The 26995-nt window shown below is 37.4% G+C and overlaps 1 protein-coding gene across 4 annotated transcripts in view; it reads right to left on the bottom strand.

The window, feature by feature from the left end:
- Window positions 1–1736: 1736 nt before the first annotated feature.
- Window positions 1737–26995, bottom strand: part of LOC137658847 (uncharacterized) — a 102290-nt gene continuing 77031 nt past the window's right edge. For 2 of the 4 annotated variants that reach the window (XM_068393944.1, XM_068393945.1), the window contains exons 2-4: window positions 26651–26779; window positions 6543–6739; window positions 1737–5823 (exon numbers count right to left, since the gene is read on the bottom strand). In XM_068393944.1, coding sequence (XP_068250045.1) covers window positions 1986–5823; window positions 6543–6685 — 3981 coding nt within the window. In that variant the 5' untranslated portion in view covers window positions 6686–6739; window positions 26651–26779 and the 3' untranslated portion in view covers window positions 1737–1985. The remainder of the gene's footprint in view (window positions 5824–6542; window positions 6740–26650; window positions 26780–26995) is intronic. The other 2 variants (XM_068393942.1, XM_068393946.1) reach the window with 1 other exon arrangement.

Raw genomic sequence — 26995 nt, 5'->3', positions numbered from 1 at the left:
AAGGCCCTCTCACAACTATCTATATTTTCTTCTCAAAGAAGTGTCTGACAAAGAAAGGAAGGAGAACAGGTTGGCAGAGGATGAAAAGAGAGACCAAGCTTCCTTTAATTTACCTTCCCAACCATTTAGCCTTGTTGTCACAAAGGAGTTATGATCTAAGCACTTAATAATGAATATGCTACTTAAGAGGAAGAAACTACAAAAGCTGCCTATGTCACAGCACAAACCATCGTACGGGTTTTTTTATCACAAGGGGACCACTAGGAACACTCACTGACCATAGTGCACTGGGATCACTACACAGGAAACATTGTCGGCGCCAGGTGTGCTCACCGGATGAATAATCTTCACTCCTTGTCCTGACTGGAAGACAACACTCCAAAGGGGTGAGCGGGTTATTTACAGCACCCACCCCTTTCTCAAGGGTACAAAATACATGGGCCTTCAAATAGTTTGTATCCACATATGAACAAAATCCCACTCACCACCTGCTAACATTGCAGTGCAGTTGCACTAACAAGGGAGGCCTCTCAAGGAAAAAGAGAAAAAATAAAATAAACACCAACATATTCATAAATGAAAGTAAGAAAAGACCCATCAGGTGCAAGAGCAATGCAACAGTAAGTTTGTATTCATTGTGGCCAAAGACAAAAGTGGCTATTCTGTGACAGTGGGGTGGGTGGGGCCTCCCGCTTCCACCACCTATCATTATCAACTACTGTACCTTGTTAACCAATTAATAGCCACTCCATCAACAAAGAAAGAAGACATACCCCTATTTCAAAGGACAAAAGGTTTGAATATGCATAGGAAAAAATAATAATTAGTGTCAGTAGAGTATAAATGTAAAGGAGTAAATTTTCAAAATACCGGAAATAAAATCCATGGAAATTCTACCTTAAACCATCAAATAGCATCAGGTATTACAAAGCTTATGAACTATAACAAATTTCTTAACAATTTTGCTTCATAATAATCAACTACAAGTCTTGTAACCATTTGAAATCTCAAAAAAAAAAAAGAAATAAATAAAAACAATTCTTTGTACTCACCGTCTACTTTTTGTAAAAACATGTTAACCATACAAACTTTCAATCATCGATATCATTCAGCAATCACTACTAAGCTGTAACTCCTTTTCCCCCATCTCTTAGTTCATAAATGATATCAACAAATTGACAATTTTGCAAAATTCCATTAATGTGAATTTCTTTTCATGCTGAATAATGCGACACAATTCAGCATCTTATTCAAAATTCGCGTTATTCTTGACAAGTCAAAGAATTATTGGGTAATAAATCAGGAAGTTACACTTGGTTTAGCTTTGCCTTTTTCAAGATTAAAGTACATATCGCTCGCTTGCGACAAAAACGTCATAACTCAAAAAAATGTACAGTATTTTTGAGTTATTCATATAGACATATTCATCTTCAAATACTGATTTTTTTGGCAAAAGTGTCATAATTTTAGCTAAAATATTGATCGCTAGAGGCGCTAAATGTACTAACGACATAACATAATATGAGAGTTTTTTAACTGTTTAAAATGGCTCTCCTGAAAAATAGCTATTTTTGAGTTATGACGACGTTGTCGCTAACGAGCGATATATGAAATTCATAAGACCCTTCAGCTGTATCAAAACTTCAGAAGGAAAAATATCAAACAGCAAATATACAAAAAAAAACTATTTATTCTATGTACTTTATACACACAAAAATTATTTAGGTAACTTAAACAATTCAATTATGTAATTAAGCCATTGAAAAAAAAACAAATTGTTTACATCAAAATCTTATTTTCTTTGAGTCTTCCACCTCTCAAAACTTTCTTTAATTATAAGCTATGAAAATATCCAGGTACAGAGACTTCGAATAGAAAGAAATTAGAGGAGGAACATCCAAATTTGATAACTTGAAAATACTTAGTATTATCAATACTGTACATAAAACAAAATTATATATCTGTGAACATAAATTGAGCTCTTTCTACTTTTGTACAAGGGAAACAAATATAGGCCTGTTGTCCATCGGTCGTCTATTATGAGACTGTACGACTCTCAGGGCCTCTTGGGGCGAGGCAAAGGACACACGAGCATCGGCTGTGGGTTGGTTGAATTCATTGTACCTCCTTATGATATGCTCTGGACGCAATGCGGGAAATTCATGAAAGAAGTCGAGTATGTCATCAGTTGTGCACCGATAGGGTAAGTTTCCCAGTGCTACTACACATCCAGGCTTTCCAAAATGCTCGGGGGGTATCGCTGTGCCTATATTATCCTCAGATGAACTTGCAGGAGGTCTCAACAATCCCCCTCTCATTCTACCACCAAATTCTCCTAAGCCCCCACGGCCTGGAATTCCCATCATTCGGTTCATTCCTCTCATATCGCCACGAGGCATAAATCCCCTTCCGGATGCATACGGACCTCCCATCATCCTCCCTCTGAAAGGTGCGTGTTCCTCATATGAATATGGGTGAGGCATGTTCATCTGACCCTCCATGTAATCCAATTTCATCGTCTGATCCTGTCCTTCGTCTGTTATAGCATCAGTATCTTCAGGAGGAATACTGACTTGGCTTATGCTGGGCTTCTCTTTAAGAGCATTACCTATTCCAGCTTTCTGACCTTTTTTGATAAGTTCGAGAGGATCAAAAGCAAGACCCAAGGCATTCATGACAATAGGTTTAGCAATCAGCTCGACTAAAACTTTCATCTTTCCAATTTGCTGTTCATTTTTACCGAGGGCTCTTTTAGCATCCTCAATGAGGGAAAACATAACAAAAACATCTCTCACGCCATTGGTACCAGGCTCACAGAAATGCATACGTTCAGGTACCAGGCCTTCGTCGCTGAAGAAATCTCGAATATTTGCCTCCGTAGTATCTTTAGGAACTCTCTTTATAACAACAGAGTCAGTCAACAAATCTCCTGGAATTGGCTGCTTTATCACAGGTTCCTCCCCAGGCCCATCTTGGGCCCCATCCTTTTTCTTGAGTTCCTGACCTATCATATCTCTGTCTTTTACAGCAGGAGCCATAGCACTAGCTGGACACAATTCAAAAAGCAAAGGACTCCCATCTATAGAAGCATTTTCCAATTCAGTAATAACTCTCTGGGCATCGTCGAAAGAACTTAGCCGCACAAAACACCCACCTGACGGTGTTCGAGTACCTCTTAATCTCTCGATGACGATGTCCTCAATCTTAAACTTATCAAATACCTGAGCAACATTATGCTCTGTACACCCCATTGGAACCCCAGTCACGTAAATGCAAGGACTTTCATTCGTGAAACTTTTCTCGCTATCCACTTGACCTTTTCTTGATGTACCAGCTTGCTTTACGTCAACTTCCGAATCATACTTTGCCTCACTCATAAGCGTAATCTCTATCCTATTATCAAATATATAACTACCAGAAAACTTTGCAGCTCTTATGGCATCTCGTGGTTGAGAGAACCTTATGTAAGCAACATCAGTTCGATTACCATGACTGTCACCTATTAACTTAATGCTACTGCTGGGTACAAAAATGTTTTGAAATATTTCCCGAATTGCACGATAGGAGGCATTTAGTGGAACATTACGCAATTCCACACTACAAGTTTCTTCTAAGAACTGTTGTCCTCCCCAACGTGACTGACCTCGTCCTCGGAAATTTCCCTGGGGACCGCGTGGTGGTCCATAACCATCATCATGGGGACCTTCCATAAATTCCCCATGTCTCATATTGAATCCACCACGACCTCCTCGGCCTCGTTCCCAGCCTCGACCCCTGTCCCAACCCCTACCTCCTCTTCCTCGGTATCCCCTTGAACCATAGCTCTCCTCATATTCTCCCTCATCTCCATACCTTTCTGAATCCCTATTTGAATGACCATCTCGGCCAACCCAATTCTCTTGGTTGTGCCATCCTTCTTGTTCATTTCTACTTCCAAAGCCATCCCGCTCATTCCTTGGGGGGAAATGTCCTGGTCTGCCTCTCCCATTCCATGAGGCCTCTTTTGAACCATCCTGCCTATTTGGACCTTCCCATCCTGGCCCAAGTTCTTCCATATGACCCATTCTGCTTCTAGGATCCCAGTTCCCACGTCCTTCATTTTCATCCTTCGCGTCCCGCATCTCACTACCTTCCCTAGGGTCTCTTTCTGGAACTGCACCTCTATTTATTACCTCCTTCTCACCTTTAAATCCTCTCATGTCTCTTTCCCCTCTAAACCTAGCAGGATCAATGGGATTCATTTCTCTTGGGTCCCAATTCCTTTGTGCAACTTCTGGTCGAGCTCTAGGATCAAAATTCTCACTGGGATTAATCCCATTTCCACCCTCAACCTGTGGAGGGGGGCCACATGGCTGTCCTTCATACCCATAGCCTTGAGGTCTCATTGCCATTGGTCCTCTGTTATTAAACTGAGGGGGAATGGGAACCTCTCCAGGAACAGCACCAAATCTTGCAGGAAATTCGCCTGGTCCTCTCATTGGACCATCCATTGGTCCTCCTATTGGGCCACCCATTGGAGCACCTGAAAACATACCTGGGGGCTTTGGACCCATTGAATCAGGAGCAAGAATAACATCATTTGACTCATCTGGGTCAAGAGAACCATCATCTTCAGCAATTAACTCCATGTCAGTAGGAGTATCAATTGTATTAGGAGCTGGGACAGTTGAAGGAGAGGAATTTATATTATTGAATTGCAACTGTTGTGGGAAAGGTGATCCACTATTGAAAGGTGGATTTGCAACAAAAGCAGGTGGGGCTGGAGGAGGAACAGGGCCAGGAGGTGTCTGTATGGGTGAATTCCTAATGGGTTCAGCAAGACTACTTGGCAAAGGTCCCCTCATGCTAATACTTGGAATATCACCAAGTCCTGGTATTCCACCTGACCCTCCTATAACTTCTACCTCTTTACTCTGCATATCATTACTTGGAGAAGTTTTATTGCTATCTTGACTAGAACGGTCAGCACGATCACGGCCAATTCTACTACCACGTTCCCTATCCCTGTCACGATCCCTTCCACGATCCCGATCCCTATTCTTGTCCCTAAAACGATCACGGTCCCTGCTTCTGCTTCTACGATAACTACGGCTACTACGATCACGACTACGTGACCTCGATCGAGTTCTATGGCGGCGATGTCGCTCTCTGTCTCGATCGCGTGATCTTGACCGAGATCTGGTTCTTGATCTAGTTCTTCGGCGACGACTGTCACGACCATCGCGACTCTTGCTATCTCGCCTTGGAGCTGAGGTTGAATTAGAAGAAGACTTCTTCTCCTCCTTCTTGTCCTCTTTCGTCATACTGGTTTGGGAATCATTATTTTCATGCTGATTGTTCATATTATTGTAAGGAGGTTCCTGTGAATGACCTAACAAGGACATAGACTGCATAGTCTGCTGCATTGTGACAGGAGGGGTAAGTGGCATGTGTGGGGGCATAGGAGGTAATGGATGATGAAGATCTGAAGCATTTGCAAGGCTGTGCATTGGGTAAGGCGAGCGAGTCGGAAGTGGCATCTGAGGTGGGGGCACCAAGGGTTGTGTTGGAGGAGGCACAGCCTGCGGTGGGGGCTGCATCTGAGGCTGTGGCGGCTGTGGTACTGGCTGCACTGGTGGTTGACTGACAGGTGAAGCACTTGCTGCTTGTGGCTGTGGAGGGATGACAGGAGGAACATGGTAACCCTGAAGAGCCATGGCTTGTTGGCGAGCAGCTTCAATCACTTTTTGCATCTCGCTACGAGATGACAGCAACAAAGTCACCTGAATCCCTTTGAGGCTGGAGCCCGACATCCGCATTGCTAATCTTGCATCCTCGTCGGTACTGTAAAAGGAAAAGTGAAATTTTAGACTCTAGTCAATTTTTCATCTGAAGAAAAAGACAAAAATTCTAATTGAGTAACAAGAGCAAATGGTAAAATTCAAGATATCTTATAATTACAATACACCTGTACTGGTACTATACCAAAATACCTAAGTTTGTCAGTTTTCTTTAATAAAAGAGGCTCATGATTCAGTAAAAAACAATTCAAAAGAACATGATATGAGCACACATCATGATTTAGTTATCTTAATTAACAATAGCAAGAAAAATTCAGTACCTTATAGCAACTACAGTACTATATACTTCTTTTGGAAACAGATGGAATTTGGGTCACGAGGACCTGTGTTAGGATAATCACTGTGACACTTAAATACCTTTACAATTTAAACAAAGAACTAGAGCAAATATTCTCTTAAAAAAAAAAACAATGCCTATCAAATCAAAATCAGAAACTACACATAAGCGACAATGCTGTTTTGTACCAGTAACAGAATAGTGTATTTTCAATTAAATGAAAAAAAATAAGATCTAGCAATTTCAAACTCTTAAACAAGTTTAATTTAAAAATACCATCAAGGAATATTAGTCAAAATATGAACTACATGTAAATTCTAATTATCAAATCCATCAATGCAGTTTAATAGAAGGCATTGGAGAGGGTGCATAAGGCCACCGACCTCTTAATGGTTGGAAAGAAGAAAAACGCAGTTTACGCTCACCTGAATGCAATGAATGCATCGCCCAGCTCCCCTCCGACGATGTGCACGCCCCCTTCCGGAATGGAGAGGGCTTTGAAGAACTCTCGGATGTCCAAGGCATTTGCAGACCAAGGAAGGTTCTGCAGCCTTATGATGACACTCATACTGGATGGCGTCGACTGGTTGCTCTACAGAGCTTGCACAGGTCGAGGCGCTATCTGTAAAAGAAATGTGAAATTATTAGATTGAAGGAATCAAATGTGTGAACTAAATTTAGGGATGATGAAGTCACATGTAAGTATACGGTACACTATACTGTACATACACACAAATGCATAACCAAGTTGCAAAGTGTTACAGCATGTATTGTGAATAATAGACTTTATGGGGAATAGTTTTTGACATAAATGTAAAAAAAAAACAAGTAGAAAATTAATGTGCACTATATATGCAGTACATGTTCACTATATATGCATATGCAAACTGCATAACATTATACCAAAGATTCCGAAGAAATCGAAAATATAAATTTACAATTATATACGAAATCATATTTTTTTTTAATATATTGAAATGCAGTGATATCCATTACCCAAACTTTGTGAAATTATTAATGATTTTCTAACATATAAAAGTACATGTTACATCAAACGTCATAATAATACCACGATAGTAACAAAGGTCATAAGTCAATAAAAATATGAGATTATCAGAGATCCATTCTTTTCTTAACAACACAATAGCGTATGTAATTTCAACCTTTTTTTTCTGCATTCATCATTCCAGTTCCCTGGCTGATTCTGTATTTCCTTTTTATCATTATTACTAGCTAAGCTACAACCCTACTTGGAAAAGCAGGATTCCATAATCTCAATGGGTCCAACAGGGAAAAATAGAAATATAGTAATGAGCAATTATAATAAAACTTTAAGGACAATAACATCAAAACATATTTTTCACATATAAACTATAAACAAGACTTTGTCAGCCCTTTAAATATAAAAACATTCACAGCAAGTTTGAACTTTTGTAGTTCCACCTAGCTGTTATATCCTATAGAGTCTCTACTTCCAGGTCCCCTTAGAGCAGCATATTTTCTGCTACTATGAGTTCCACCTAAGGAGGTTACATGGTTCCACCAACAGTATTTCTGTTCCTTTGAAACTCCTTGTTCCATTAGATAATCAATGTTCGTGTGTGTGTGTGTGTGTGTGTGTATTCCCAACAAAAACAATTTATGTAGTTCTTTTCCCTATTTCCCAACTAAACCCAAATCGTTACCCAATTTTGGTACTTTCCTGTTATTGCTGCACCACTAATTAACGATATAACCCTAATACAATTTTTTAGGTTAGGTTAGGTTTGAATTTTATCCACCTACTGATACTTAACCACCCCAAGCTAACCTAACCTAAAATACAGTATTGGTGTTATATCAGAAATTAGAGGTAGGGCACTAACAGAAAAGTACCCCAATTTCCCTTAGGACCCCAAAAGACATCTGTGTACTCGACAGAACTCCGTCCACCCTCTGTGTTCCCTTGTTTCTATATAAGAAGCAAGTCTATTGTCTATTCCATCACCTAGTTAATAATAGTAGTGAGCCAAAAGCTCTTGTTAATGAGAGGAGAGAACTAAAAGCTCTCGTTAATGACAGTAGTGAGCCCAAAGCTCTTGTTAATAACAGTAGTGAACCATAAGCTCTCGTTAATGACAGAAGAGAACCAAAAGCTCTCATTAATAACAGTAGTGAACCTAAAGCTCTTGTTATTAACATAATGACAGTGGGTAACCAAAAGCTCTTGTTAATAGCAGTAGTAAACCAAAAGCTCTTATTAATAAAAGTAGTGAACCAAAAGCTCTTGTTAATGACAGCAGTGAACCATAAGCTCTTGTTAATAACAGTAGTGAGCCAAAAGTTCTTGTTAATAACAGTAGTGAACCAAAAGCTCTCGTTAATGACATAATGACAGTGGGTGGCCAAAATCTCCTGGTAATGACAGTAGTAAACCAAACGCTCTTGTTAATAACAGTAGTGAATCATAAGTTCTTGTTAATGACAGTGGGCAACCAAAAGCTCTTGTTAATGACAGAAGCAAACCAAAAGCTCTTGTTAATAACATAATAATTGGGTAACCAAAAGCTCTTGTTAATGACAGCAGGGAACCATAAGCTCTTGTTAATAACAGTAGTGAGCCAAAAGCTCTTGTTAATAACAGTAGTGAGCCAAAAGCTCTTGTTAATAACAGTAATGAACCACAAGCTAATGACATAATGACAGTGGGTAGCCAAAAGCTCCTGTTAATGACAGTAGTAAACCAAACGCTCTTCTTAATATCAGTAGTGAACCATAAGTTCTTGTTAATGACAGTGGGCAACCAAAAGCTCTTGTTAATGACCGTAGTAAACCAAAAGCTCTTGCTAATAACATAATAATTGGGTAACCAAAAGCTCTTGTTAATGACAGCAGGGAACCATAAGCTCTTGTTAATAACAGTAGTGAGCCAAAGGCTCTTGTTAATAACAGTAATGAACCACAAGCTAATGACATAATGACAGTGGGTAGCCAAACGCTCCTGTTAATGACAGTAGTAAACCAAACGCTCTTCTTAATAGCAGTAGTGAACCATAAGTTCTTGTTAATGACAGTGGACAACCAAAAGCTCTTGTTAATGACTGTAGTAAACCAAAAGCTCTTGTTAATAACATAATAATTGGGTAACCAAAAGCTCTTGTTAATGACAGCAGGGAACCATAAGCTCTTGTTAATAACAGTAGTGAGCCAAAGGCTCTTGTTAATAACAGTAATGAACCACAAGCTAATGACATAATGACAGTGGGTAGCCAAAAGCTCCTGTTAATGACAGTAGTAAACCATATGCTCTTGTTAATAACAGTAGTGAACCATAAGTTCTTGTTAATGACAGTGGGCAACCAAAAGCTCTTGTTAATGACAGCAGTAAACCAAAAGCTCTTGTTAACATAATAAATGGGTAACCAAAAGCTCTTGTTAATGACAGCAGTGAACCATAAGCTCTTGTTAATAACAGTAGTGAACCAAAAACTCTTGATAATGACATAATGACATCAGTGAACCATAAGCTCTTGTTAATAACAGTAGTGAACTAAAAGATCTTGTTAATAACAGTAGTGAACTAAAGGCTCTTGTTAATGACATTATGAAAGTGGGTAACCAAAAGCTCTTGCTAATGACAGTAGTAAACCAAAGGTTCTTGTTAATAACAGTAGTGAACCAAAGCTCTTGTTAACGACAGTAGTGAACCAAAATCTCTAGTTAATAACAGAAATGAATCAAAAGGCTCTTTAGTCTCACTTGTCCGTTTTTATAAATAGGAAAATTATAAAGAATTTTAACGCAAGTAACATAAGCTACAACCCAAGCTGGAAAAGCAAGATGCTATAAGCCAAAGGGCTCCAACTGGAAAAAATTGCCCAGTGAGGAAAGGAAACCAGGAAATAAATGAACCCCGTCAGAACAGATCTATGTTTACATTGAATTACTTATCTTAATTCGCCTTTATTCTTCTACTTTGCTAATCTTTTCCCCTATTTTCTCTACAGGTCCAGGCCATTATTTTTTGTTCATTGCGAAACTTGGTTCCTTCATTACTTCACCTGTCAGTTTATTCCAAAACTCAATCTCATCTCGTTATTCTGTTTATTGGAAAACATGCGCATTGCCTTGGTTCTCCTAGTCTATTGCGTCGAGAGAGAGAGAGAGAGAGAGAGAGAGAGAGAGAGAGAGGTGGGCCTGAGTTTAATTTGTGTTAAAACAAGTATTTAGTGAAAGGCTGAATTAATTTTCAAACTGCCTGTCGAGTCCCTTTTAGCACCCCCCCCCTCTCTCTCTCTCTCTGAGAGAGAGAGAGAGAGAGAGAGAGAGAGAGAGAGGGTGCTAAAAGGGACTCGACAGGCAGTTTGAAAATTAATTCTACCTCTCACTAAATACTTGTTTTGACGCAAATCAAATTCAGGCCCACTCTCTCTCTCTCTCTCTCTCTCTCTCTCTCTCTCTCTCTCTACTTAAAAAGCCACCCGAACCTACCATCTAGAAATACTAATTTTGCTTCAATATAAATCCAACTAGATTATTTTTTGTAAATTTTCATAAAATTCTTCTTATTGCTTTATTGCAATCCGGCACCGGGACTAGGAGGGCCATTCCCCAAGAAGATGCAACTTAGGGGAAATCTCAATGAATTTAAGTGGTTTAAAGGCCGCTCATGAATGGCAGGGTCAAGGGGCAGTGACATTGCCCTAGATGCTGACCTAATATTCAAATGATCAGCGCCCAAGCGGCCCCCTCTCCACCTAAGGTAGGACCATCGTGGACCAGGCAATGGCTGCTAGTACCTCAGCAGATAGACCTATAGGCTACCCCAAACACCCCATCCTTAGCTCACAAGGATGGTGAAGTTGCAGCTAGTAAAGGAACTAACGAGTTTGAGCGGGACTCGAACCCCAGTCTGGCGGTCACCCGTCAGGGACGTTACCACATCGGCCACCACAAAAGTAGAAGGGGCACTACAAACCCATCAAGCAATGCCTACAGTCCACTGTCTTGGGTTAGAGTTCTCTTCCTTGAGGCTACACTCGAGCATACTATTCTATCTAATTTCTCTTCTCGTTTTGTTGAAGTTTTTATAGTTTATATAGCATACATTTATTTAAATGTTGTCCTTTCTTCCTTTCCTCAATGGGCTATTTTCCCTGTTGGAGCCTCTGGCTTATAGCATCCTGTTTGTGCAACTAGGGTTGTAGCTTAGTAAGTAACAATAATAATAATAATAATAATAATAATAATAATAATAATAATAATAATAATAATAATAATAACAACAGAACTAGCCCCCAACTGACATTAATTTTCATACCTGTCTTTGAGAGATTAGATTACTGAAGATTTTACATAGTCATTATTTCAAGTCTGATGATACGAAGAATCGGTTCTTTCCTGTTAGAACAATTTGCATTAGAAGGTTCTCCTCTTCCAATAAAGCGAATAGCAGAAGCAAGAACGTTGCTCTCCATAACCCCTATGCGAAGAATAGCAAACTTTGCACTGTTTCTTTAGGCTATTCCATCTATATTTTAAACAGCTCTGTAAGGAAATTTTCACAACCTGCTGTGCACAAATGTAACAGAGTTCAGGTTCTATAAAGTATTATGTAGAGATTGTATTACTCGGTACATGAAAAATCGAAAGATTCATAATTTCTGAGATTTTCAAAAACCAGAAAGATTTATCTCAGAATAGCAATTGAACGGAGTCCTCGTTCATTGTTGTACTGTAATTTACCATAGTCTACCAGTAGTAAAAGTTAGCCACTGTGCCCAAAACCAATCAATATTGGCTAAAACAAGATAAATCTAGATGGGGCACTCAGTAGAGCGCAGACCTCCGCCGCAGCAGCTTATTATTCGACCTTGACCTTTGACCTTAACATGTATTAATGGGCGTGGATTTTCATACGCTCAAATATGAACCAAGTTTGAAGTCTTTGTGACAACAATGTCAAAACTTATGGCTGATTACGTGATACGGACGTTTTGTTCATCCATGACCTTGACCTTTGACCTTCCAAAATTTAATAATTTCCAGCTCTTTACATGTTCAAAATTCCTGCAAGTTTTAATATTTTACGATTAAAATTGTAGCAGTATGGTTGATGACCGGAATTTGACCTTGGTCTCGACCTTGACCTTTAACCTTAACATGTATTAATTTGCGTGGATTTTCATACACTCAAATATGAACCAAGTTGGAAGTCTGTAACAGTGATGTTCAAACGTATGGCTGATTACGTGAATTGGACATTTTGATTGACCGTGGCCTTGACCTTCCAAAATTTAATAATTTCCAGCTTTTTACATAACAGTTAATCCATGCAAGCTTCATTTCTCTACGATTAAAATTGTGGCCGGGAAGCTGTTCACAAACAAACACACGAACAGGGGGTTAAACATAACCTCCTTCCAAAGTCGTTGGCGGAGGTAAATAAACTTACTTTTTAAAAGACTTCCAATTTTGATCGAAAATATAGTACAAGACCCAAATATCTGGATGATAATTTAAAAAAATCCTTATTCAAATCAAGATAGACACTTATTCAAATTGTCAATAGAACCTTAATGACGCACTTTCTCAAGTGCAAACAAGATAATGAAAAACTACGGTTAAACTTACTTTATTTATTAATGGCAAGCTTCAATAGACAGAATAAACTGTTTAGCAGATAATTATTTCTATTCTTATATTCAGCAAATGTGGTTGTGTATGTAGAGAGCTTAACCCCAAGTTCATTCAAAACTGAAACTATAGATATGAATTTTCAGTACGGATCAGCTAATTACAAAGTTAAGCCCTGTCAACACGATCGAGCATGCCCGACGGACAAACAGTGATACCAGACCACAGTATGTAGTGGGAATGAGGGTTGATGACGTCAGAAGTGGGGAAACCACAGACAGGGATCTGGCAACACTATTTGTGCAATGCCTAGGTATAGTGACACTAACAACATCTTTGTGCAATGTTTAGGTATAGTGACACTTGCAACATCTTTGCACAATGTTTAGGTGTAGTGACACTTGCAACATCTTTGCACAATGTTTAGGTATAGTGACACTTGCAACATCTTTGTGCAATGTCTAGGTATAGTGACACTTGCAACGTCTTTGTGCAATGCCTAGGTATATTGACACTTGCAACGTCTTTGTGCAATGCCTAGGTATATTGACACTTGCAACGAATTGTGCAATGCCTAGGTATATTGACACTTGCAATGTCTTAGTGCAATGCCTAGGTATAGTGACACTTGCAACGTCTTTGTGCAATGCATAGGTATAGTGACACTTGCAAAATCTTGTACCATGTGTAGGTATAGTGACACTTGCTACGTCTTTGTACAATGCCTAGGTATAGCGACACTTGCTATGTCTTTGTGCAATGCCTAGTTATAGTGACACTTGCAACGTCTTTGTGCAATGTCTCTCTGGTTATGTTTCATTTTCCTTTTGCCTACACACGCACTGAATAGTCTGGTCTTTTCTTTAAATATTCTCTTCTGTCCTCGTACACATTACTAAACAATTATACTTCTTCACACACGGGTTTACTGCACTGTAATTGTTCAGTGGCCACTTTTCTCTTGGTAAGGGTAGGAGAGATTCTCTAGCTATGGTAAGCAGCTCTTCTAGGAGAAGGACACTCCAAAATCAAACCATTGTTCTCTAGTCTTGGGAAGTGCCATAGCCTCTGTACCATGGTCTTCCAGTCCTTTGGGTTTAAGTTTTCTTGCATAAGGGTACACTCCGGCACACTATTCTATCTAATTTCTCTTCCTCTTGTTTTGTTCATTTTTTTATAATTTATATAGGAAACATTTTATTGTTACTAATCTTAAAATATTTTGTTTTTCCTTGTTTCCTTTCCTCACTGGGCTATTTCGCCTGTTGGAGCCACTAGGCTTAGATTATTCTGCTTTTCCAACTAGGTTTGTAACTTAGCAATAAATAATAATAATAATAATAATAATAATAATAATAATAATAGGTGACAATTGCAACATTTTTGTGCAATGCCTAGATATAGTGACACCTGCAACGTCTTTGTGCAATGACTAGGTATAGTGCCACCTTCGAAATCTTTATTTAAATGTAGTTACGTAGTTATGTACTCAAACATTTTCGTGACCTTAAATTGAGCATCATTCTGCAAATTGATAATAGTTAGATTTAGAGCAATCCACAATTTCCAAAGGTTTTAGGTTTGAATATCCAGTTATTTCCAGTCCATAAAGCTGTGTATATCAACATTTACAATGTTTTGACTTATGAGGCATTATAACATTTCCATAGTCTTTTAACAGCTGCTAAATTAGTTTGTTTAGTATAACCAAATTGTGGTGGCCGATGAGGTAACGCCCTGACTGGTGAACGCCAAACTGGGGGTTTGAGTACCGTTCAAACTCGTTATTTCCTTTACTCGCTGTGCAACCTCACCATCCTTGTGAGCTAAGGCTGGTGGATTTAGATTAGAAGAACCTATGGGTCTATCTGCTAAGTCATTAGCAGCCATTACCTGGCCCTCCTTGGTCCTAGCCGAGTTGGAGAGGGGGCTTGGGCGCTGATCATATCTATATATGGTTAGTCTCAGGGCAATGTCTCTGTCCCTTGCCTCTGCCATTCGTGAGCGGTCTTTCAACCGGCATTTGCTAAGTCTGTAGGAACAGTTTCTTCCGCCATTTATAAACTTTTGGCGCTTTTAGATTTACTGGGTTCTGAGGTCTATGGATGCCCAAATAATATCGTGTCTACAGGAAATTTCTAACCACGAAATTCTGTATCCTTTTTTTTTCTTTTTTATATTTGCTCCCTTAGATGAATGAATGAATGAATTTATAATAAACGATATCGGTGTCAGGGACTTCAAGTCATTCATCCCTTAGATGATTTCGTCTACTTTTTGTTTGTCTATCAATCTATCTACCTAGCTAATATTATATATATATATATATATACATATATATATATATATATATATACATATATATATATATATATATATAATACAGTATAATACCGCTAGAGTATTATGGGGTCCTTTGACTGGCCAGACAGCACTACATTGGATCCTTCTCTTTGGTTACGGTTCACTTTCCCTTTGCCTACATATACCCGAATAGTCTGGCCTATTCTTTACATATTCTCCTCTGTCCTCATACACCTGACAACACTGAGATTACCAAAGTCTTCTTCACCCAAGGGGTTAACTACTGGAATGTAATTGTTCAGTGGCCACTTTCCTCTTGGTAAGGGTAAAAGAGACTCTTTAGCTTTGGTAAGCAGCTCTTCTGGGAGGACACTACAAAATCAAACTATTGTTCTCTAATCTTGGGTAGTGCCATATCCTCTGTACCATGGTCTTCCTCTGTCTTGGATTAGAGTTCTCTTATTTTTCTTCCTCTTGTTTTGTTGAAGTCTTCACAATTTAGATAGGAAATATCTATTTTAATATTGTTACTGTTCTTAAAATATTTATTTTCCTTGTTTCCTTTTCTCACTGGGCTATTTTCCCTGTTGGAGCCCATGGGCTTATAGCATATTCTGCTTTTCAAAGGTTATAGCTTAGCAAGTAATTATATATATATATATATATACTGTGTATATATATATATATATATATCTATATATATACTGTATATATATATATATATATATACTGTATATATATAGATATATATATATATATATCTATATATATACTGTGTGTATATATATATATATGTATATATATATATACTGTGTATATATATATATATATGTATATATACTGTGTATATATATATATATATATGTATGTATATATATATACTGTGTATATATATATATATATATATGCATACATAAGTACATACACACCTCAACAACAAAAATTACGTATGATTAAAAGTTAATTTCATGCATTCCCCAATTTCCACCATAGACAAGATTGGGCGAAAAGAAAACATAAATACTAACCACCTCGCATTTAGCATTTTAACATCCACAATAACATAAACCTTCAATGGACGAAACAACATATTTTGTATTCCTACCGCGAACCATAATGTTGATCCAGACATCGAAAAATATTTTTGAGACAGTCTCTCCAAATTTTGATTTGCGTCGTGTTTTCATCAGGTTGGAACATTTGATCAACAAAACTCTTGAAAGACTTTCTCATTATGTAAATATTTCGTGCAACGGAAGAAGACGAAGAAGAAGAAGAAAGAGACCGGGCGTGTATATCAAAAGTAAATTTGCAATAAAAACACACCTAAAATTTCAAGCGAGTGGCTGCCAATGGAAAGATCAGGTCGATGAGGACCCACTATCCTTCACCTACTCACTATTATACTGAATTTTCTTAGGGTTGATCTTCACCCAGCATAATGAATAATTTGCAACATGCACCAATTTTAGCTATATCTTTTTAAGAGATTCAGAAACTATAGGTATGTATCTAGAAAATGGAATTGATTCAGAGAGAGTAGCATCATTTGTATGTATGTTGTTGTGGCCTGATTGGTAACGTCTCTGTCTGGTGTTTGCCAGTCGAGGGTTCGAGTCCCGCTCAGTCTCGTTAGTGCCATTAGTGTCTGCAACCTTACATTCCTTGTGAGCTAAGGTTGGGGGGTTTGGGGGAGCCTATAGGTCTATCTGTTGAGTCATCAGCAGCCACTGCCTGGCCCTCTCGGGTCCTAGCTTGGGTGGAGAGGGGGCTTGGGCGCTGATCATATAAAATATGGTCAGTCTCTAGGGCACTGTCCTGCTTGCTAGGGTAATGTCACTGTACCTTGCCTCTGCCATTCATAAGCGACCTTTAAACAAGCTTGTTTTATTGCCCAAAGAGCAAATTTCTCGCTCTAGGCTCTGTGGGGTAAACAACTTTCACATTTATTCGATCGATCTTCAGCTGTTGCTCGAACAACAAAAGCGAGCAGTAACTGAACTGTTTCCATCTTACAGTTGTTCAAGGGGTCCGAGTGTCCAAATAAAGGCTTGCTTGTAGACACTGTGACGAGCCGAGACAAGGTTGTAACTCAAAGACAGGATGAATGCAACTGAGTGAGTTTATTGTAAAACATTCTCTTTATATACAAAAGTTCATAGCAACAAGAAATTTCATGTTCAAAACCGACACCGTTACCGGTGAGAAAAACAGACATGTTTATTCAGGCTCTTTTTAGCGCGAGGGAAGAGCGAAGATACAAGCATAATATATACACAAAATGAACTATGTACGATCGTGTGAGACATGGTTGGTACAGCACATACTGTATTTATATATATGCAATGAACCGCCTTTTGATTGATTTCGGGAGACAAAACCATTCAGGATTCACTCAATATCTTAATATTGTTGTTGTGGTTTACTGCTTCTGAGTAGAATGTGTTCCTGTGAGATTTACATGCGCACACACACACACATACATACAGTATATATATATATATATATATATGCCTTACTTGTAACTGTAATTGAACAGTTTAACACGTTTCTTCAGAAAGGCCCATAAAAGAAACAAAGTAAATAGAAATAACACATAGGCCCTCTTCAGGATGTAAAGAGGGCCAATGTGTATTGGTCGAAATATAGTGATTTATTTTTATTTCCTTATTTTACTTTCATGGGCCTTTTTGAAGAAAAAAACACACAATATAAATATATATATATATACACACACACTTAGCTTTAACCCAATTCTATATTGGTCGCTGTTATGAATATAAACATATGTAAACTTATCCCTTTTACCCCTAAGGTATGTTGAACTTTCAAGCACATTTTGCTATATAGTTTTTTTAAATTGCTCTAACAGCCTTAAGTTTTGTCATAGAGAGGTCAGGTTGGTCTCATTCTTTTGGAAAATGCCTGAAGTTTCTCATAAAGTTTTCAAAAACATGCAAAAACCTGTAAATAAAAGTGGTTTGCAAGAACGTACCGGTACGTCCACTGGGGGTGAAAGGGATAAGAAAAATTGTAAACATGAGCATACAGCATAAAAAATAAAACAACGCCTATTTGTGATCCTTCGTTTTATCAGCAAAGAAAAATAACCTTAGCATATATTTTGGTATTTTGACTGAGACAATCTCTATAGGATGACTTTAGACTGGTTAGGGGGAGGGGGAACTTTATAAATTTAGTGATTTAAATGGTGTAACTTTACAAATTTAGTGATTTAAATGGTGTAACTTTATAAATTTAGTGATTTAAATGATAAAGAAAAATTTGGACTGCATAAAATTAATGGGGAATATGCAGAAACCGAAACTGATTCTGGACTCTTAATGATACAAGCAAGGCTTAAGTTCAACTATGTAAACAAGAGAAAGGGGTGACGCCCATTTTGAAGGGAGAAGTTTGAAATGGTTAGAAACATTTGGGATTGTGGAATAGCTAATATTTGCATATGATAATATATCATCACTACTAGCTTCATAAGACCAAGGGCTTCAACTGGGAAAAAATAGTCCAGTGAGAAACGAAATAAGGATATAGATAGAATAGTGTGCATGAATGTACACTAGAGCAAGAGAACTCTAATCGGGTAATGCCATAGCCTCTGTACCATGATCTTCCATCGTCTCCGGTTAGAGTTCTCTTACTCTAGTGTATATTATCATAATTATTATTATTATTATCATTATTATTATTATTATTATTACTAGCTAAGCTACAACCCAAGTTGGAAAAGCAAGATGCTATAAGGCCAAGGGCTCCAACAGGGAAAATTAGCCCAGTGAGGAAAAAGAAAATAAGGAAATAAACGATATAAGTAATGAAAAATAAAATAATTTTTTTTTTAAAAAAACATTGACATTAAAACAGATATTTGATATATAAACTATAAATGGACTCATGTCAGCCTGTTCAACGTAAAAACATTTACTGTGAGTTTGAACTTTTGAAGTTCTACTGATTCAACTACCCGATTAGGAAGATCATTCGAGAACTTGGTCACAACTGGAATAAAACTTCTAGAATACTGTATAGTATTGAGCCTCATGATGGAGAAGGTCTGACTATTATAATTAACAGCATGCCTAGTATTATGAACAGGATGAAACTGTCCGGGAAGATCTGAATATACAGTAAAGGATGGGAGACAAGGGTAGATTCAAATGCCATTTGGAGGTGAAAACGTTTGATTTTGATTCAATGAACTTCCAGGAGCGCATATAGTTTGATTTCAATGAAACATGCCTTTGGGGAAGTCAGAATTTCACTTCAATTCAATGTACCTTTTCAGCAGGCCAGAAAGAAGGATTGATTCACTTCTAGTGATCTCTTAGAAGTTAAAGAAATTAGATCTTTAGTCCAATCTTGTATTTCTTTGATAAAAAAAAAACTTAACTTCATTCAGTACGACACCTGGAGATCAAAAATATTTAATGTTTGTTTTTATTCCCTTTGGCATTTGGGGGTTATGAAGTTTGATCTAATTCAGAGTATTATTTAGATGTCAGATAGATTGATTCAATTCAGTTTGACATTTGGAGGTCATAAAATATGATTTAATTGTTTGATATTTGGAGGTCATAAAATATGGTTTAATTTAGTTTGACATTTGGAGGTCATAAAATATGATTTAATTCAGTTTGACATTTAGAGGTCTTGAAATATGATTTAATTCAGTTTGACATTTGGAGGTCATAAAATGATTTAATTTAGTTTGACATTTGGAGGTCATAAAATGTTCATTGTGACACTTGGAGGTCAAAAGTTTGATTTCATTCAGTGCACCATTTGGACTTAAAAAAAAAAAAAAAGTTTTTATAATTCAGTGCCATTTGAAGGTCAGAATGTTTGATTTTATTCGGTATCTCATTTAGAAGTCACGAAGTATGATTTAACTCAGTGCACCATTTCTATGGTTAGAAAATCTAATTAAATTTGGTGCCATTTGAAGGCCAGAGAGTTTGATTAAATTCAGTTCCATTTGAAGGTCAGAAAGTTTGATTAAATTCAGTTCCATTTGAAGGTCAGAAAGTTTGATTACATTCATTGCAATTTGATGGTCAGAAAGTTTGATTAAATTCAGTGCAATCTGAAGGTCAAAAAGTTTGATTAAATTCAGTGCAATTTGAAAGTCAGAAAGTTTGATTAAATTCAGTTCCAGGTCAGAAAGTTTGATTAAATTCAGTTCCAGGTCAGAAATTTTGATTTAATTCAGTGCAATTTGAAGGTCCAAAAGTTTGATTTAATTCAGTGTAATTTGAAGGTCAGAAAGTTTGATTAAATTCAGTTCCATTTGAGGGTCAGAAAGTTTGATTAAATTCAGTTCCATTTGAGGGTCAGAAAGTTTGATTAAATTCAGTGCAATTTGAAAGTCATTAAGTTTGACTGAATTCAGTTCCATTTGAAGGTAAGAACGTTAATTTAATTTGGTGCAATTTGAAGGTCAGAAAGTTTGATTTAATTCGGTGCAATTTGAAGGTCAGAAAGTTTGATTTAATTCGGTGCAATTTTAAGGTCAGAAAGTTTGATTTAATTCGGTGCAATTTCAAGGTCAGAAAGTTTGATTTAATTCAGTGCAATTTGAAGGTCAGAAAGTTTGATTTAATTCAGTGCAATTTGAAGGTCAGAAAGTTTAATTAAATTCAGTGCAATTTGAAGGTCAGAAAGTTTAATATAATTCAGTGCAATTTGAAGGTCAGAAAGTTTGATTTAATTCGGTGCAATTTGAAGGTCAGAAAATTTTATTTACTTCAGTGCAATTTGAAGGTCAGAAAATTTGATTTACTTCAGTGCAATTTGAAGTTCAGAAAGTTTTATTTAATTCAGTGCATCATTTGGATGTCAAAGTTTAACTTTTATTTCAGTTCATAATTTGGATGTTATAAAGTTTGATTTAACTGTGTGTCATTTGGAGGTCCGAAATTTTGATTGAATTCAATGCGACCTTTGGAGGTCAGAAAGTTTAATTGAATTCAGTTCCATTTTGAGGTTATGAAATTTGATTTAATGCAGCAATGTAGCTTGTGGAAATCCTAGTTAATCTCAATAAAGTATTCCTATGTATTCCTTTGATTCTAATTCCCTGTGCCTCTCAAGAGTCCTTCATTGTTCCCTAAGGACGTAAGAAAGTTTCCTTTTCGATTCAGTGCCTTTTTTTAAATTCAGAAAGCTTGATTTCAATCGGTTGTTCCTTCAAGTCGCTAAGAAGTTTGTTAAGAATTCAGAATTTCAAGGGTCAGATAATCTGCTTTTAATTCAGTGTCCCTTTTGGAGGTTGTGTAAGGAATGAAATATTAAGTCTTAAGCGCTGCCCACACGATCGAGCATGCCCGACGGGCAAACAGCGATACCAAACCACAATAGTTAGTAAGAATGAGGGTTAATAACGTCAGAAGCGGAAAAACACACACAGGGATCTGGCATCATGCAGTGTTGCCAGATCAATGCCTTTAGTTTTCCCGCATCTGACGTCATCAACTATCATTTTCACTAACTATTGTGGCCTGGTATCACTGTTTGCCCGTCGAGCATGCTCGATCGTGTGGACAGGGCTTAACATATATATGCAGTTATGTAATATAGTACTGAATAGTTTCCTTTCCTCTATAATCAATTGTGAACATTAAAATATAAAATGTTCTTAATATATATCAGGGGTCACCATAATTTTTTTTTATGCAAGGTTTAAAATCCGCTCATGAATGGCAGAGGTAAGGGACAGTAACAATGCCCTAGAGACTGACCATATATACATATGATCAGCGCCTAAGGACCCCTCTCCATCCAGGGCCAGGACCAAGGAGGGCCAGGCAATGGTTGCTGGTGACTCAGCAGATTCACCCATAGGCTCTCCCAAAACACCCCATCCTTAGCGAACAAGTCTGGTGAGATTGCAGCGACCAAAAAGACTAGCGAGTTTGAGCGGGACTCGAACCCCATTCTGGCATTCACCTGTCAGGGACGTTACTACATCAGCCACCACAATTAAAAAGCAAGGCAAAGAAACTTTTTTTTAAATTATAAGCTTTTACATTTTGTCTTCTTAATGAAGACAAGCTTTCAATATTTCGAACCATCTCTCTGGTTATGGTTCACTTTCCCTTTGCCTACACATACAACGAATAGTCTGGCCTATTCTTTACATATTCTCCTCTGTCCTCATACACCTGACGACACTGAGATTACCAAACAATTCTTCGCCCCAAGGGGTTAACTACTGCACTGTAATTGTTCAGTGACCACTTTCCTCTTGGTAAGGGTAGAAAAGACTCCTTAGCTATAGGAAGCGACTCTTCTAGATGTTCACTCCAAAATCAATTCATTGTTCTCTAGTCTTGGGTAGTGCCATAGCCTCTGTACCATGGTCTTCCACTGTCTTGGGTTATAGTTCTCTTGCTTTGGGTACACTCTTCCTGTTGTTTTATTCAAGTTTTTATAGTTTATATGGGACATATTTATTTTAATGTTAATACTGTTCGTGAAATATTACACTTTTCCTTGTTTCCTTCCTCACTGGGCTATTTTTTCCTGTTGGGGCCCCTGGGCTTATAGCATCCTGCTTTTCCAACTAGGGTTATAGCTTAATAATAATAATAATAATAATAATAATTTGGTAAGAGATATTACTGGGAGACTCCTAGATGGGGTTATCCCCATGACACACTTGTTGATCAACAGCCGGATTAAAAGGAGTAAATACAATGTAAAGAAATGTTAATTGAATATGATAGCGATGGATGTTGACTTGCGGCTGGAAATGTATGATTAGGTGTCATTTGATAAAGGATCAGAAGGTGTTACCTTTCTTATTCAATGTGTTGGGATGAAGGGGAGAAGCAGGAGTCTGCTTTAATATGGATTAAAAATTGAGAGAGAGAGAGAGAGAGAGAGAGAGAGAGAGAGAGAGAGAGAGCTAGCTAACAATAATTGAGTAAACAGGAAAAATTGAATTTTGATAAGATGAAGTGCAAGCCATAATGTATGTACTGGAGAGAGAGAGAGAGAGAGAGGAGAGAGAGAGAGAGAGAGAGAGAGCTAACAATAATTGAGTAAATAGGAAAAATTGAATTTTGATAAGATGAAGTGCAAGCCATAATGTATGTACTGTGGAGAGAGAAAGAGAGAGAGAGAGAGAGGAGAGAGAGAGAGAGAGAGAGAGCTAACAATAATTGAGTAAATAGGAAAAATTGAATTTGATAAGATAAAGTGCAAGCCATAATGTATGTACTGTGGAGAGAGAGAGAGAGAGAGAGAGAGAGAGAGAGAGCTAACAATAATTGAGTAAATAGGAAAAATTGAATTTTGATAAGATAAAGTGCAAGCCATAATGTATGTACTGTGGAGAGAGAGAGAGAGAGAGAGAGGAGAGAGAGAGAGAGAGAGAGAGCTAACAATAATTGAGTAAATAGGAAAAATTGAATTTTGATAAGATAAAGTGCAAGCCATAATGTATTGTACTGTGGAGAGAGAGAGAGAGAGAGAGAGAGAGAGAGAGATAGCTAACAATAATTGAGTAAACAGGAAAAATTGAATTTTGATAAGATGAAGTGCAAGCCATAATGTATGTACTGTGGAGAGAGAGAGAGAGAGAGAGAGAGAGAGAGAGAGAGAGCTAGCTAACAATAATTGAGTAAACAGGAAAAATTGAATTTTTGATAAGATGAAGTGCAAGCCATAATGTATGTACTGTAGAGAGAGAGAGAGAGAGAGAGAGAGAGAGAGAGAGAGAGCTAACAATAATTGAGTAAATAGGAAAAATTGAATTTTGATAAGATGAAGTGCAAGCCATAATGTATGTACTGTGGAGAGAGAAGAGAGAGAGAGAGAGAGAGAGAGAGAGAGAGAGAGAGAGAGCTAACAATAATTGAGTAAATAGGAAAAATTGAATTTTGATAAGATAAAATGCAAGCCATAATGTATGTACTGTGGAGAGAGAGAGAGAGAGAGAGAGAGAGAGAGAGAGAGCTAACAATAATTGAGTAAATAGGAAAAATTGAATTTTGATAAGATAAAGTGCAAGCCATAATGTATGTACTGTGGAGAGAGAGAGAGAGAGAGAGAGAGAGAGAGAGAGAGAGCTAGCTAACAATAATTGAGTAAACAGGAAAAATTGAATTTTGATAAGATGAAGTGCAAGCCATAATGTATGTACTGTGGAGAGAGAGAGAGAGAGAGAGAGAGAGAGAGAGAGCGCTAACAATCGTTGAGTAAACAGGCAAAATTTAATTTTAATAAGATGAAGTTTGAGCCATAATGTATGTACTGTGGAGAGAGAGAGAGAGAGAGAGAGAGAGAGAGAGAGAGAGAGAGAGAAATATATGCCTCACTAAGAGTATCCTAGCTTCACAGTTAATATACAATAAAATATTCTCCAACATTGAAGTCTTTTATCTCCTCTTCATATTTGTATAAAAATGAGATTCAACTACATTTTAGGCAGCAGTTTACATTGCTATGCGAAAGTTTTCAATACAGGTTAATCCACAGGAGTCCTTTTTATACACAAAAGAAAATATCCCCATTCGTGTTAACGGAGAAGGACAGTCCAAAATCAAACCATTGTTCTCAAGTCTTGGGTAGTGCAATAGCCTCTGTACCATGGTCTTTGACTGTCTTGGGTTAGAGTTCTCTTGCTTGAGGGTATACTCAGGCACACTATTCTGTCTGATTTCTCTTCTTCTTGTTCTGTTGAAGTTTTTATAGTTTATATGGGAAATATTTATTTTAATGTTGTTACTCTTCTTAAGATATTTTATTTTTCCTTGTTTCCTTTCCTCACTAGGCTACATTCCCTGTTGGAGCCCCTGGGCTTATAGCATTTGGGCTTATAGCATTTTGCTTCTCCAGCTAGGGCTGTAGCTTGGCTAGTAGTAGTAGTAGTAATAATAATAATAATAATAATAATAATAGTATTGCAGGAGTGTGTAGTTTCCTCGCTTATATTTCACCATAAAACCAAACGCTTTGGTATATTAGTATTAAAGTACGTTTAAAATACACACTTGTATATATTTTAGTGTACGCGACCCATCATAAATAACGGTCAACTATTTAGATAGTTATGCACGCATATTCAACTCCCCCCCCCCTCCCCCAACCTTCATCCTTTCCTAACTACCACACGGCAGTTTGGGTACTTTGTGGAGATTGTCGTTTCATTGTGGTTGTTGCTCGGGGTGACAGGAAAGTGTGTTTATATATACATATATATATATATATTATACATATATATATATATATAATCCTTTCTATGTGGGGGATACCTTAAAGTGGTGAAAGGGTTTGTGGTTCGCCGTGATCAGCAAGGCTGTACTACTAATCAGGGCCACCCATACTAGGTTGGTTTGCTAAGAGCAATTAGACTAAAGACGCCACCATCGCCTATCCATAGTTTCGGTGAGCGATCAGACCAAAATCTCCCACCATCACCAAACCCCAGACATATATAAGGACACGTCTGAGGCTTTTGTCCTGCAGTCGACTAGAAACGGCTGCATTTGTGTATCTAATAAAATCCATTAAATGTAAGTACTGCCTTAAATTATGTCAGCATTCATTAATAACACTTAAAACATTCAGTAAAGCATAATAAACATGTGACACATACGTACAGTCAAACACATGAATTACTGGCAAACCTAGCTCCAGAAAAAAGCACCCTGACACACAGAGGATAACCAGATGCTGTAAAGAGTGATGACATGGCTAGTGGGTGGGGCTACAAACAGGAGCTCTCCACGCAGTTGGGGGGTGATAGGGTACATTTCCTCAAAGGGAGGTGTACTAGGAAATCCTGTGTCCAATTGTACATCCAGAAGAATAATGGATGACCTTGATATAGATGTTATCATCATGGCTGCTATATTCATAATCGTTATTTGAGAGAGAGAGAGAGAGAGAGAGAGAGAGAGAGAGAGAGAGAGAGGAAATTCTCACTCACTCCCTCATTATTATTATTATTATTATTATTATTGCTTTCTAAGCTACAAACCTATTTGGAAAAGCAGGATGCTATAAGCCAAGGGGCTCCAATAGGGAAAATAGCCCAGTGAGGAAAAAAAACAAGGAAAAATAAAATATTTTAAACAGTAACATTAAAATAAATATTTCCTTTATGAACTATAATAACTTCAACAAGATAAGAAGAAAAATTCGATAGAATAGCGTGCTTGAGTGTACCCCTAAAGCAAGAGAACTCTAACCCAAGACAGTGGAAGACCATAGCACTGCCCAAGCCTAGAGAACCATGGTTTGATTTTGGAGTGTCCTTCTCCTGGAAGAATCTCTTCTACCCTTACCAGGAGGGAAGTGCCCACTGAACGATATAAACACAAAATCCAACCAGAAAATAAACTTGCAATGCAAAAACAGACAAAATAAACATATAAATAAAAGATCAAAATAAAATTCAATACAAAAATTATATTTTTTCTATCAAAAGTTCGTTAGTTTGTTTGCACGCTTTCATTCATATCATTCCGTATATGAGAAGCACTTCACTTTAGAAATTAATGGCGTCACAATGAAAACGGTCATTTGAACAATACCCAAAAAAAGAACAATAATTACAAATGGCCAAGATCTTTAATAGCATACTCACAATCATCCAGTCGTGGTCTGTTCTCCAACCTTGTCTTTAACGGTTAATTCGAGGGCGCGTTTTGATATTAACTATATTCTGTAATGACTTTTAAAATCACCTCAACTGCTTCTATAACTAGTTTGGTTCCTGCAATCAAAATTAAGCACCCATTATTATTATCATCACTAGCTAAGCTACAACCCTAGTTGGAAAAGCAAGATGCTATAAGGCCAAGGGTTCCAATAGGGTAAAAATAGCCCAGCGAGGAAAGGAAATAGGTAAATGTTATAAGATGTAATGAAAATATTTTTAAAATAACAAAAGAGATATTTCATATATAAACTACAAGAAAAAAAAGTAATT

This window comes from Palaemon carinicauda, chromosome 19 (assembly GCF_036898095.1).
Source record: "Palaemon carinicauda isolate YSFRI2023 chromosome 19, ASM3689809v2, whole genome shotgun sequence".
Taxonomy (NCBI): Eukaryota; Metazoa; Arthropoda; class Malacostraca; order Decapoda; family Palaemonidae; genus Palaemon; species Palaemon carinicauda.
Note: the sequence above shows the minus strand (reverse complement) of the source record. Positions and strands in the feature narration are given on the sequence as shown.